The sequence below is a fragment of the Fragaria vesca genome, linkage group LG6, assembly GCF_000184155.1.
Source record: "Fragaria vesca subsp. vesca linkage group LG6, FraVesHawaii_1.0, whole genome shotgun sequence".
NCBI lineage: Eukaryota > Viridiplantae > Streptophyta > Magnoliopsida > Rosales > Rosaceae > Fragaria > Fragaria vesca.
The window spans coordinates 9,477,336-9,490,470 of NC_020496.1; the positions used below are offsets into that span (position 1 = coordinate 9,477,336).

At 37.6% G+C, this 13,135-nt stretch overlaps 1 protein-coding gene across 1 annotated transcript; it reads left to right on the forward strand.

Moving 5' to 3' along the window:
- The first annotated feature begins 10,850 nt into the window (after positions 1-10,850).
- Positions 10,851-11,834, forward strand: LOC101294871 (ATP-dependent DNA helicase PIF1-like). Its single transcript, XM_004305169.1, has one exon. The coding sequence runs from the start codon at positions 10,851-10,853 to the stop codon at positions 11,832-11,834; it is 984 nt and encodes a 327-aa protein (XP_004305217.1).
- The last annotated feature ends 1,301 nt before the right edge of the window (positions 11,835-13,135 follow it).

The following is a 13,135-nucleotide window of genomic DNA, read 5'->3' on the forward strand; positions in this document are numbered from 1 at the left end:
AATATCATTTGGTCTAGTCACATAAATCTTTCATTTTTAATGAAATATCATGAGTTCGACTTATAATAGAACAAAAAAAATGTTAGAAGCTATTGAAGTATGTGGGAAACTAAGGTCGCATGTTCTTTACATGTTTTTTTGTTATTATTATCAAAAGCAAGTCTGCTTATGATCGAAGCTCTTTGATAAAGAAAAATAAAGTTGCACTCTGTCAAAGTCGAAAGAAAAGAGAAAATTCAAGGGCGAGAAGGCACTTCTCTAATGAAGGAAAGATGAACAATACTCTTCAAAGCACTAAAAATAAAAATTAGCACCTATTGGACTAATTCTCTTAGTTAAATACTATTTTAGTTGTCAATTCAATCTAGTCCACATCAATACTGATCTTTTTCAAAAAATATTCGCCACTGTGGTTCAGAGTCATGCATATTTGATAGAGTTCTTTTTAGTGTTAATCTCGGTTTTCATGTGTGCAAAACATTAACCAACAACACGATATTGTGCTGGTCTTCATTGTATTTTATAGACATGTCTTATTGAGGAATTATTATCTGTTCTCGGCATATTGCTGAGTGGTGTTTTCAACCCAATAATTCTAGGACATGTGTATTTTTTTAACACATCACTCACCTGACTTAAAACGGTGTTACTGGTCTGTTATAGAGAAACAAGAAGAAAAGTTCAAGAAATCAGATCCATTCTTATGAAGGAGAAGGAAGCTCAATGAAACTCAGGTCGATCTTACGTACCCAAGTAAAACAAATTTCCACCAACAAAGCCAATTTAAGCTTCTATGTTCGGTTTATAGAGATTTGAGAGGAGAGAAAAAATAGATCTGAGTTTTCCTCTCTCCTCCACCGCCAACTTCCGAGCACCACCGTGTCCCACCGACTTCCGACGAATCGGTTCCTGCCTTCGCGATCGTCTGACGACATCAAAAACCGACTAACGAGCCAATATGCAGGTACCCAGAATTTTCTCTGGGCATCCAAACCTTCTTCCTCGCATTCAAGAACCAAAGAAGGGTAGTTGTCTTCTCTGTTGGGATCTAAACTGATTCTTCACCCACATATATACAAGTCTGATGACAAAGCATAATCTCTTTGAACCCAATCAATATTTCACTACACATCGCTTTTGGATCCAAATCAAGTTCTTTGTTTTCTATCTTTTTCGTTCAATGAAGAGTGAAGAAGAAGAACTGCTGCATAACGCAGATTGACGGAGTTAACAGGCCAAACCATCAACGTATTTCTTATTTAAATAATTTTACACGGGTCCTAGAACTATTAGGTTGGGAACACCACTCAGCAATGTGCCGGGTACAGGTAATAATTCCTCTGTCTTATTATCTCATTTTGCTCGCTTAATAGTGGAGCAAACAATGTCTTGAGAAAACGAAGCAGCTACGACGTGCCTTGAAGGCACAATTTCTCTCATCATTCATATCATACAATATTCTAACACAGATGCTAGTCGATGCAAGTAGACCTCTTAATATTTTCATGGTTTTTTTAACTGAAACTTAATCAGACAATAAATTAATGTACTCAACTTCCTCTAGGAAAAGTAGCAACATTCGAACATATATAAGTAGGGAATAGATATACTATGTAACTATGTGCAGAATAGAACCAAAACGTAATGTAACATCAATCAAATCCTCCAAAAAGAAAGTGAAAGAAGAAAGAATATTAGTTCATACTCTCGTGTGGTGCACTCTCAATGCCCAAATGGGCGACTCGAAACTACTAGCAAATCCCTCTCCTCCCTCAAGCAACTACTGTATTGGTTGGCCGACAAATCAAATAAATAGACTGGTAAGAAATATACAAGAAAAATCGAAATGGTCCAGATGGAAATGCCACAGTAGCTTTGATATTTAGTAACGGTGGGCATGTGCAACCGCCAAGTTTAAATATATTTTGGTGGGTACCAAACATCATTATTCAAAAAATGATTGTGATAATTTGTCCAATTATTTTCTGTTGAAGCAATGGAAGATTTGGGACCTTGAATGTTGTATTGGAGATCTTGGACAAGTCTTTGATTACAAGTATAAGAGCCAACTTATATGAGTTTGATTTCTGGCCTGTTCTTTTATATTTCTAGTTGGTTGGTGCATATTATATAATGCTAAGTGTTTGATTTGAGATCTTCATCAATGTGCAAAGGCAGCAAAACGTGTTTTTTCACTACTTGCAGTCATGGGTGTTTATATTAGGTTTCGACGTAGGAGAGAAAATGACATTACCCAACTTATTATACAGGGAGGAGAATTGAAATTTAAATTTTTATTGTAGTTGTGACCTAGTAAAAATATGTTCACCAACACTGCTACTGAGTCCTTCTTCAACATGCACAATGATGTTTTCTTGTTTTTTTTTCTTTTGAGAGGAGTTTTCTTGTTATTTTGAATTTTGATAAAGAAGGAATTATTCTAAAAAAATAAAAAAATCCAACCCACTTTAGACAGAAGCTGCTCTAGCGTGTGTGGGTTGTGTTTGTTTGTTGTAGGCTATGTGTTCGGGCCATTGTGGGCCTTCCTTGTGGTTATGGTTCTTGGGCTAGCAGTGGTTGTTTCCTTTGCTGAGTATGGATGTGCAGAATTCAGAAGTTTAAGCGGGAACAGTCATGTTTGTGTGACCTGAACTACTACTTGTTGTGGTTCGAAGCAGGAATTTTGTCGTGTCTTTACTTTCACTTGGAGTCGGTATTTTGTTTTTCTTGTTGAAGTATTCGATGAATTGAGCTATTTGTTCTCTAATCTGAAATAGTCGAATTACTCTGAGTAACTGAGTTCCAAAATCAATGTAACCTACGTTCTTTTTTTTTCAATCAAAGATGAAATTTTATTGCTCAACGACTAAATATTACATAGAGAAACAACTAAGCCTCCTAACTCAGTTGGAACAAAACCAAACCAACGAAAAGAAAACCCCAAACTAAGAGCCAATTTTGCTAGCTTAACAACAGCAGACTTGGTTTCCCTAAAAATATGCAAAAAGAAAGAACAAGGCATGGCATAAAACACATCCTTAATATCAGCTACTACCTGACCAAAGGTCGAGTCATCCTCCACACTAGATGAACAAGTCTTGACCAACTTCAAACAATCAGACTCGAAAACAACATGAGAAAGGTTAAACTCAGCAGCAAGTTCACATGTTGCTCTTCCTGCTAGAGCTTTAACAGTATCCGGTGAATCTACAATGTCCACTTTAGGGAAAAAAAAAAATAGACCAACAAATCTATACACACCTCATCAAATAAATGAGTACACAAGGCCAATGCCACATACATGTTGCTAAATGTCATATATTATGTGCCACATCTATTTTGAGTGAATTCTATGGCTTTTTTATATATAAGATCATCTACGAGGTGCGGATACCTGTAAACATTATCGAAAACCTGTATGTAGGTACTTGGCATCCTCATAGTTAGTCAACTATTATTGTACTTAATCTTAAGTGAAACGTATACTATAACTATATTTATTAACAAGATATTGGAGTAAATTAAACATTAAATTGGTATATACAATCAGAAAAGTTGATTTGTTGAAGAATAAAATCATATCTTAAAGGGAAGGTATGGTGTTTGTTTTGGCTGATTTTAGTCTTGGCCAAAGTTGCTGTTATAAGTTATTATTCATGATGAATTCATAGAGCAGTAATCTAGTGCATGCCGATTATTGCACTTTCCATTTAAAGGTGATTTTGTCATTTGTTAGGCAGTGACAATGCGATTTACTCAGAATTTCCATGAATATTTGTATGGTTGAGGGATATTTTGTTTACTAATTTTGTGGCAGCAACGCGCTTTAGTGATTGATGCTTGATACAAATAAAAATAGTCATAACCAGTAGTAGATGATGTGTCAAGTTTTAATGAGCCGAACTAGAAAAACATCTCTATTAATCTCTATTAATTAAGGCAATTTGCCTTATGGAACTGTTTTTGGTTAAATTTTCAATAACCCAGAATTTACCCTTCTCCTAAATTAAACATATCAACTCAGATTACATTAAAAAATGCTAAAACAGTAAACAACCAAATCAAAACTAAATAAATGTTTAATTAATAGAGAACCAAAACCACCAATAAAGAGAATTCTACAGAACCTAAGAAGCAGTTCATTTAGGATAACAATTTCAAAATTCAAAACAAATCAGTTGTTCAGTTTAAGTCTTCCTCATCTATCTTACGGTCCCTATCTTCCTCCTCTCTACGTCTCCCAACTGCTCACCTTCTCTAGGGAAAAAAAACCCTCATCAAACGTCTCTCACTCTCTGCTAACATGTTGGCTCAAACTGGTGAATGCATTGCTCAGTGTGACCTCCCGAAATAGTTTGTGAAAGAGGTCAGTGCTACATGAAGAGTTGCTCTTGTGTATCATGTCATTGCTTCAGTGTATGCTGTCATAGGTTTTTTTTTGTTTGTGGCTCTTTTAGGGTAGGAAGCATATAGTACTACACCTAATAATAATCTCATATATCTATGTTCTTCTTTGTACAGTTCGCTCGAAGGGATTCTTGCTAAATGTCTCTTGCATCCAGGAAAGAAGAGAATTGTGAGAAGTAATATGCTTTGATTCAGAGAGGGAGTCACAAAGGTAAAGCTTTGATTATATTATGGTTCCTATCTAGATTTTATTTCTAAACTTAATATTGAAACTAAAGGGTCGTAACTGAAAAAGGATCATTCTATTCATATGATTTTGGACAACCGTGTTGTAAACAACTTAATTAATAGAGATGTCTCTTCTGTGTCGTCAAGTTTATGATTGATACCAAAACTATTTATACTTGATATGTTATCACAAAATGGCAACTGTGTCTCTTAAATGTATTCTTCCTTCGTATTTGCTTTCTTTTGTTCTTAGTTTCTTTTGTCTCTTCTGTGGGTTATCTAATTACAGTGTAAGCTAACTCTTTCGACCATTAGAACATCCATCTCTTTTGATGTGTGCTAACTCAAAAGTTTTTAATTCTCTCTTATTACAGTTGAAAAGCAGACACAAAGACCATGTATGAATCTTCATTTCTTTATGTCTTTATTACTGTGTTCAGAATATATATGCACCTTTAGTTCCTTTTCCCACTATTGGATGTGTGTACATCTACCGTTTGTTTTCTTGATGACAAATTTTTGAACTCCAAACACAGGAGCCTTCTTGCTCTCTCTATATTGTCATCAAGCCAAACGCATAGAAAACAGAAGCATATATAAAAGGTATGCTAATATGATGGATTGTAATGGTGTATTCCTTTGATTCCTCAAATTTTCCATAAGATGGCTTTTATTTGCCTTATTTTTGTGCTTCGAATGTTTAGTTTAATATGCAGTATATTTTCCTATTTATTGGTTTTATGATTTTGGCAGGGTGATCAAGTCGAAGCCATTGAGCCAATTCGTGAGGTTCAAACTGACAAAGCAAAAGCACTGACAGAGTAATAAGACCTCACCCCTTCTTATCCCTTCTTTTCAATTTAAGTACTTTTTTAAAGCTGTTTGACGATGTTTAAGTAACTTTGTGATGTTGTAAAATCACATGCAGACTACAAATTCTGTAAATCATGTGTCTTATTGCTTCACTTTGTCTTCAATAACTATCTCTGTTAACCTTCTCTGCGTATTCCCTCTATGTTAAGCTTCTAGACGCTATCAGTTTAAGGTTCCTATAAACTTTGTTAACTGTACAATACTTATTACGTCCTAATAACTCAATCTGTTTGTATTTGCTTAGAGTTGGTCTGCCGTAATCATTGTAGCAACTGAAAAATCAGAGATGTTTCAGTTGATTGTTGGTGCCCTGAACTACATCCAGAGGCCTAAAATATATGAACATAGACTCATTTTGAACTGATGATATGGCAGAATAAGCAAAATAATAGTTATTCCCCCTTGGTGATATGTACAAAATCAAACCAACATAATTAATCATGGATATACAATAGGAGGTGGCAATGATGCAGTGAGAGACCAACTCTACTAATATAGGAGATAGCTTTTATTTTCTTCATACAATTACATTTTTGCCATATCAAAACTTTGTTTCAGTCTCTCACAAGTCATAACCTTATCCTTCTATCCCAGGGAAAAAAAAATCAATGGATAGAGTTAGGAAGCAAATGTGTTGTGTTGTTGCGTTGTAATATACAACTTCCTGCCCACAAATATAGTCTCAAATAACCGTTATTGGTTCTCTGATATCCATGATGAGTATGGTTCAACCGTTTACATACTAAATCTATGGCGGTTTTCATGTCACCTTTTCATTATGGCAAAGAGGGTATACCGTCGATCCCACGACCTACAAATTAGTTGTTGCGTTAAGAAAGAAAATCGCCATTAAAAATTTACTCACACCATGACGTGTATACACAAAAAATTGGTGCATTACATTTAACCCTGTTATTGACACATCAGTTTAGTCTAAACTCTTATATTTAAAGGTTCTTTATCATTTCTGATGTACTTTTTCTTTTTTTCTTTTTTTTGGGTGTATAACGTTCTGTAATGTAAATTTACGTGTCATTTAGCTTTTTTAGATATAAATCAGTCACTATAAATGCTTTAGACTTTTAGACTCCAGTTTAAGAACAATAGGGAAGAAATTACCGCCAACAAAGACACTGAAAACATATGGGAGCATTAAAAACTTACCAAAAAATAGACAAAGAAAAGGACAACCATGCAGAGAAACTGCAAGACTTCTATTGCGAAATTAGGGCTTCTTCGGTGTTAGGATATATGTAAGAGCTATGCTGAGAAGGAATATAGGGTTTTATTCTGTTAAATATGTTCTATGTTGTAAATAGTTACTAGCTTTCTGCAAGTGCAACGGTTTTTAAATATATAATATTTCATGAAAAAAAAAAACACATTCTTTGTAATCTTTGTGGCAGGAACAAACGCCAAACACTAATGGAGCGTGCACGTGATCAACACCGACAATGGCGAGAGTCAATGAGCCCTTCCAAACGCGATGCCTATTTAGAAAGACGTCGCGCAATAGCTCAAGGAAAACGACCAAGGGTGGAAAATGAACCCTCAGAACCAACATAACATAATTCAGGTATTTATTTTTTCATATTAACTTTTAGCATGTTGTTGCTTTATTATATGTTGCTTAATTAATAGAGGTATATACCTCAATACAAAAACAGCATGTTAGTTGCTTTGTTATATGTTAATTAATAGAGAGAGATACCTCAATACAAAATCAGTATGTTAATAATCACACCATGTAATAACCGGCTAAAAACTCAATTTGCTAATTGGTTTTTGTCAATAGATGAAATTAACAACGAGGGCACAAATTCAAGAATTGCTTCAATTACGAACGAGCAACAACAAGACTATGCTCGAGCTAGATTGACACACATCAGACAGGTAGCCCGTTCGACTGCATCACGTGCAAGCGATGCAGATGTCCAACGTTATGCTCTCTATGGTGAGTTGTATATAAAAATTAAATGCAAGGTGTTTTACACATAAAAATGCAAAAGTTATCTAATAATACACATAATAATTGTGTTGTGTCATTAGAAGAATCAGACAATGAAGGCACAAGGTCAAGAAATACATCAAGCTCCAACAACCAACAACATGTCCCTTCACGAGTTCGATTAACTCACATAAGGCAGCTAGCCCGTTCAGATAGGTCACATGCAAATGATGGGGTTGCCCCGTATTCTACTCACTACGGTGAGCCTAATAAATTAACCTCATTAGTCGTAATTAATAGAGATGTGTCTGTATTTTAAAAAACAACTTTTAACAAAATTAAAATAATTTGTTTCACTTATATCCAGAGTTACCTAATTCTACCATGAATAATCACGAGGAGAATACAAACAATGTGGCAACGAATAATGATGATGCACACACCAACTACACTGAAACTGTGAATATCAATGAAGATCAATGTACTCCCAGTGAGCGTGGAAATGGTCATCAGGCGCGACACAACAATGTTCATCGAGTACCGCGAATGAGACGAGAGTGCATTCGCCACAATTCAACGAGAGATTTCCATGAAGAAAGAGGGGTCCAAGATTGTCACTTGCCCTCACCAACAATATGCCCATACTGCACATCATGGTTATTCCATCGAGAGACCTTCAGTTTGTGTTGCATGAAGGGAAATATTGATTTACCTCTAATAGAGTCTCCCCCTGAAATGGTCCGACTATTTTTTGACCAAACTGATGAGAGTAAAAAATTCAGACAAAATATTAGAGCCTACAACAACGTGTTTGCATTCACTTCAATGGGTGTACATCTTGATGAAAGAATTAATGTCCAAGGTCGTGCACCTTATACCTTTCGTGCTCAAGGTTCTATATATCATAAAATCGGTGGTCTGGTACCGACTGATGGGAGAAGACCAAGGTATCTACAGGCTTATATATACGACACCGAGCATGAGCTTCAGAATCGATTGTCTGAAAGTGAAGTTTTAGAGAGGGGTATAGTGGAAAAAATTCAACAGATACTTAATCAACACAATCCCTTTGTTCAAACATTTCGAAGTCTGGGACAGCGTCAAGATTTGCCTAATTGCAGGCTCATCATAAGAGAACAACCTTCTGATCGTCGCCAATACAATTTACCAACTGCATCACAAGTTGCGGCTGTTATAGTAGGAGGTGATGACATCAATCCAAATGGAAGAGATTTCATTGTACAAACAATAAGCGGACGACTTCAGACTGTCAAAGACTCGGTTGGATATTATGATCCAATGCAGTATCCATTATTATTGCCTTATGGAACATATGGATGGGACATCAATAGTTGTGGAAATAACGGAAAGGAAATGACATGTTGCGACTACTACGCATATATGTTACAGGTTAGTTATATGTCCACTTTAAATTTCAAAACAAAAGGGGTACGAGAGGATAAAATTTTTAAAATCTTAATTTTGCAGATGCGTCAAGGTCAAGAAAATCCTCTACATCGAGGAGGGCGTCTCTTACAACAGTATGTTGTAGATAATTATGTAAAAATTAAATCACAAAAGCTCAGATGGTTTCGTAATAATCAAGACAAATTTCGGACAGATGTTCGTTAAGGGCTTGAAGACTCTCTACATGCAGGGGAAAACAATGCAGGTTTGACTTCGTATTATATTGGATACTATAACATCTTATGTATAGTACGTGTAATTTTTTATTTTATTGAAGACTGATTTTATTAAAGATTATTAAAGACAAACATTAAAAATAACATCACATATGACCAGGTAACGTTGGTCGTAGAACAATTTTACCATCATCGTTTATTGGAAGCCCGCGTGACATGTACAAGCGATATCAAGATGCAATGGCTTTGGTTCAAAAATATGGGAGGCCAGATCTTTTTATCACCATGACATGTAACCCTAATTGGGAAGAAGTTAAAAGTGAACTGCTCCAAGAACAAGTGCCACAAGATCGTCCCGATCTGGTGACTAGAGTATTTCATGCAAAATTAGAGCAATTGAAAGAAGATGTAATAAAAAAAGGGTGCTTGGAAAAGTGGCCGCACATGCTTTAGTTGTGGAATTTCAAAAACGAGGCTTACCGCATGTTCACATGCTGATTATTTTAGAACCAAATGACAAGCTTAACAACCCTGATGAATATGATTGCATTGTTAGAGCTGAAATACCAGATCAGAATGAAGAGCCTCGACTATATGATGCAGTGTGTACACATATGATTCATGGCCCATGTGGACCTCTCAATCCAAGACAATCATGTATGAAAAAAGGCACTTGCAGTAAGGGTTACCCAAAACCATTTGCGAATTTCACAGTGCAAGGCGAAGATGCATATCCTGTGTATCGAAGACGACAAAATCGTTTACCAGTATCTTTGCGTGGTCGAGGAAATATGACTGTGGATAACCGATGGGTAGTTCCCTACAACCCATGGTTGTTATTACGGTATAATTGTCACATCAATGTCGAAGTATGTGGTAGCATAAAAAGTGTTAAGTACTTATACAAATATATCTACAAATGTTCTGACAGAGTGTCACTTGAGCTGCAGTCGAACCCAGAGTTCGATGAAATTAGACAATTTGTTGATGCAAGGTGGGTATGTGCACCTGAAGCTTTATGAAAAATATTCAAATTTGCATTGAACAAAGTATATCCAACAGTTGAGCGATTACAAATACATCTTCCCAATATGCAACAAGTAACATTCAATGCAGAACGAACTATTGAGGATATTCTGGAAGATGTCCGTCCAAAAATGTCAATGCTTACCCAGTTCTTCACATTAAATCAAAGTGATGATGATGCAAAGGCATATTTGTATTGAGAAATTCCAGAACATTACAGGTGGGATAAAAATAAAAAAGAATGGGTTAAAAGAATACGAAATTGGAAGGTTCTTGGACGCATATACAGCGTGTCACCATCTGAAAGTGACAAATTTTACTTACGTGTTCTTTTGAATCATGTAAGAGGTCCAGAATCATTTTTGGACTTGCTTACTGTTAATGGTGCTTTACAACCAACATTCAAGCAGGCAGCAGAGAACCGAGGTTTGCTTGAAAATGACAATAGTATTCGAATGTGTCTAGCGGAGGCATCTGAAATAAGGATGTCATTAGCTTTGAGGAGATTATTCGTGACAATTTTGGTGTATGGGGTGCCAGCTAGTGTTCGAGCATTGTGGGATGAATTTGCGCAATTTATGATGGAAGATTATACTTCATCTAATGATGTTGCAAACAAAAACAGGCTCTTACGAGACCTAAATAGAATACTTCAACAGTTTGGCAAGAACATTAGAGATTATGACCTCCCTCAATTGACCGGTGAGCCATAAGATAATATAGGAATGCCGAGATGTATTGAAGATGAACTTTTTATCGATGTCCCTCAAGAAGATATTGATGCAATTGATCATCTTAACAATGACCAAACGGTTGCCTTCAACACCATAATGTCTACTGTGGATGGAAAAGAAAGTGCTTTGTTTTTTGTCGATGGTCCTGGAGGAACTGGGAAAACGTATCTATATCGTGCGTTGTTAGCAAATTTAAGAAGAATGAATCATATAGTCTTAGCAACAACATCATCTGGAATAGCGGCAAACATAATGCCCGGCGGGAGGACAGCTCGCTCCAGATTCAAGATTCCCCTGAAAGTACTACCTTCATCCATGTGTTCCATAGGTAAACAGTCTTCACGGGCGCAATTGGTACGAGATTCCACTGCAGTTATATGGGATGAGGCACCTATGACAAATCGAGATGTCTTTAAATTAGTTGATCGAACTTTTCAGGACATAATGGACGTGGAACTTCCTTTTGGTGGTAAAATAATGATTTTTGGGGGAGATTTTCGTCAAGTCCTTCCTGTCATTCCTAAAGGAACAAGGTCTCAACTCATCGAAGCCTCGATTATGAGATCATCGTTTTGGCCAGATACAAGGATATTGAGACTGAGGCAGAATATGAGATCCATAAATGACCACCGATTTGCAGATTTTCTATTACGTGTTGGCGATGGGAGTGAACAAGTCATACATGACGACATGATAAGATTACCAGAAAGCATGGTGATTCCTTGGCAAAGCGACCAATCTATCTTTCAAATTATTGACAAAGTTTTCCCAAATCTTGGTGATCACGTAGGAGATGCAAGATACATGGTGGATAGAGCATTGATCACTCCTTTGAACGATGATGCAGACATGTTGAATGAAAAGACGATCAGTATGTTTCCTAGTGAAGAAATTACATTTTACTCATTTGACTCTGTATCAGCCAGAGTTTTTAAATTCAATAACCGTAAGTGGTTCCTACCAAAATTTGATTGATGCAGAAATTATGACAGGCGAGTTTGTTGGGGCTAGAGTTTTTTTGCCCAGAATTCCTTTGCAAAGTGCAGAAAATGCGGGGCTACCATTTCAACTTACAAGAAAGCAATTTCCAGTTAAGTTGAGCTTCGCTTTGACCATAAATAAATCTCAAGGTCAAACCATCCCACATGTGGGAGTTTACCTCCCAGATCATGTTTTTAGTCATGGACAATTATATGTGGCATTGTCAAGAGGAGTATCAGAGTCTACCACAAAGGTGTTAGTTAAAAAAGGGTCCATAGTTGGTGAAAATGGCGTATTTACTAAGAATGTCGTGTTTAAAGAAGTTTTGCTTCATTAGTCCACCAAAAATGATATGTCGTTCATAGGTACTTCATTCAGTAAATCAAATTAGGAGTAAATGCTTGTGACACCCTGTAGTTTATACCTAAAATCAGTTTTGTCCCTCATATTTTTTTTTAAACTGGTATACCCCTATACTTTGAATTCTCGACTGATTTGCCCTTATCGTCAATTGACCGTTAAAGAAGACTGTTAAGTTGTTGATATGACCGGCTTCAGCTCCTCCATCGTGTCCGGCCTCTCACTCTCTCTCCCACTTCTTCTCCCTCATCTACCCACTTCCCCACCGCCCAAACAAAATGGAGGAGAAGAAGACCCCCCATCTCTTCTTTTTCACTCTCTTCCTCTCTCTCTCCTCCGCCGCCCTTGACCACCACGCCCTCCTCCTCTCCCCCCTCCCCTCTCCCCCTCTCTTCCCAACCCGAATCCTTTTCAGAAACATACGAACCCGACTCCGACCCATCTTCCCTCTCCCTCCCTCTCCACCACCTCGACGCCCTCTCCTCCAACCAAACCCCCTCCCAACTCTTCCACCTCCGCCTCCGTCGCGACTCCCTCCGCTTCAACTCCCTCGCCTACAACCGCACCCGACCCGGCCCACCCTCCTCTGGGTTCAGCTCTTCCATAGTCTCCGGCCTCTCCCAAGGCAGCGGCGAGTACTTCACCCGCATCGGCGTCGGCTCTCCCCCCAAATACCTCTACATGGTCCTCGACACCGGCTCCGATGTCGTCTGGCTCCAATGCGCCCCTTGTAAACGCTGCTACTCCCAAACCGACCCGGTTTTTTACCCGAGAAAATCCTCCTCCTGCTACTCCCAAACCGGGCCGGGTCGGGTGCGGTTGTAGGCGAGGGAGGTGAGGGAGTTGAAGCGGAGGGAGTCGCGGCGAAGGCGGAGGTGAAAAAGTTGGGAGGGGGTTTGGTTGGAGGAGAGGGCGTCGAGGTGGTGGAGAGGGAG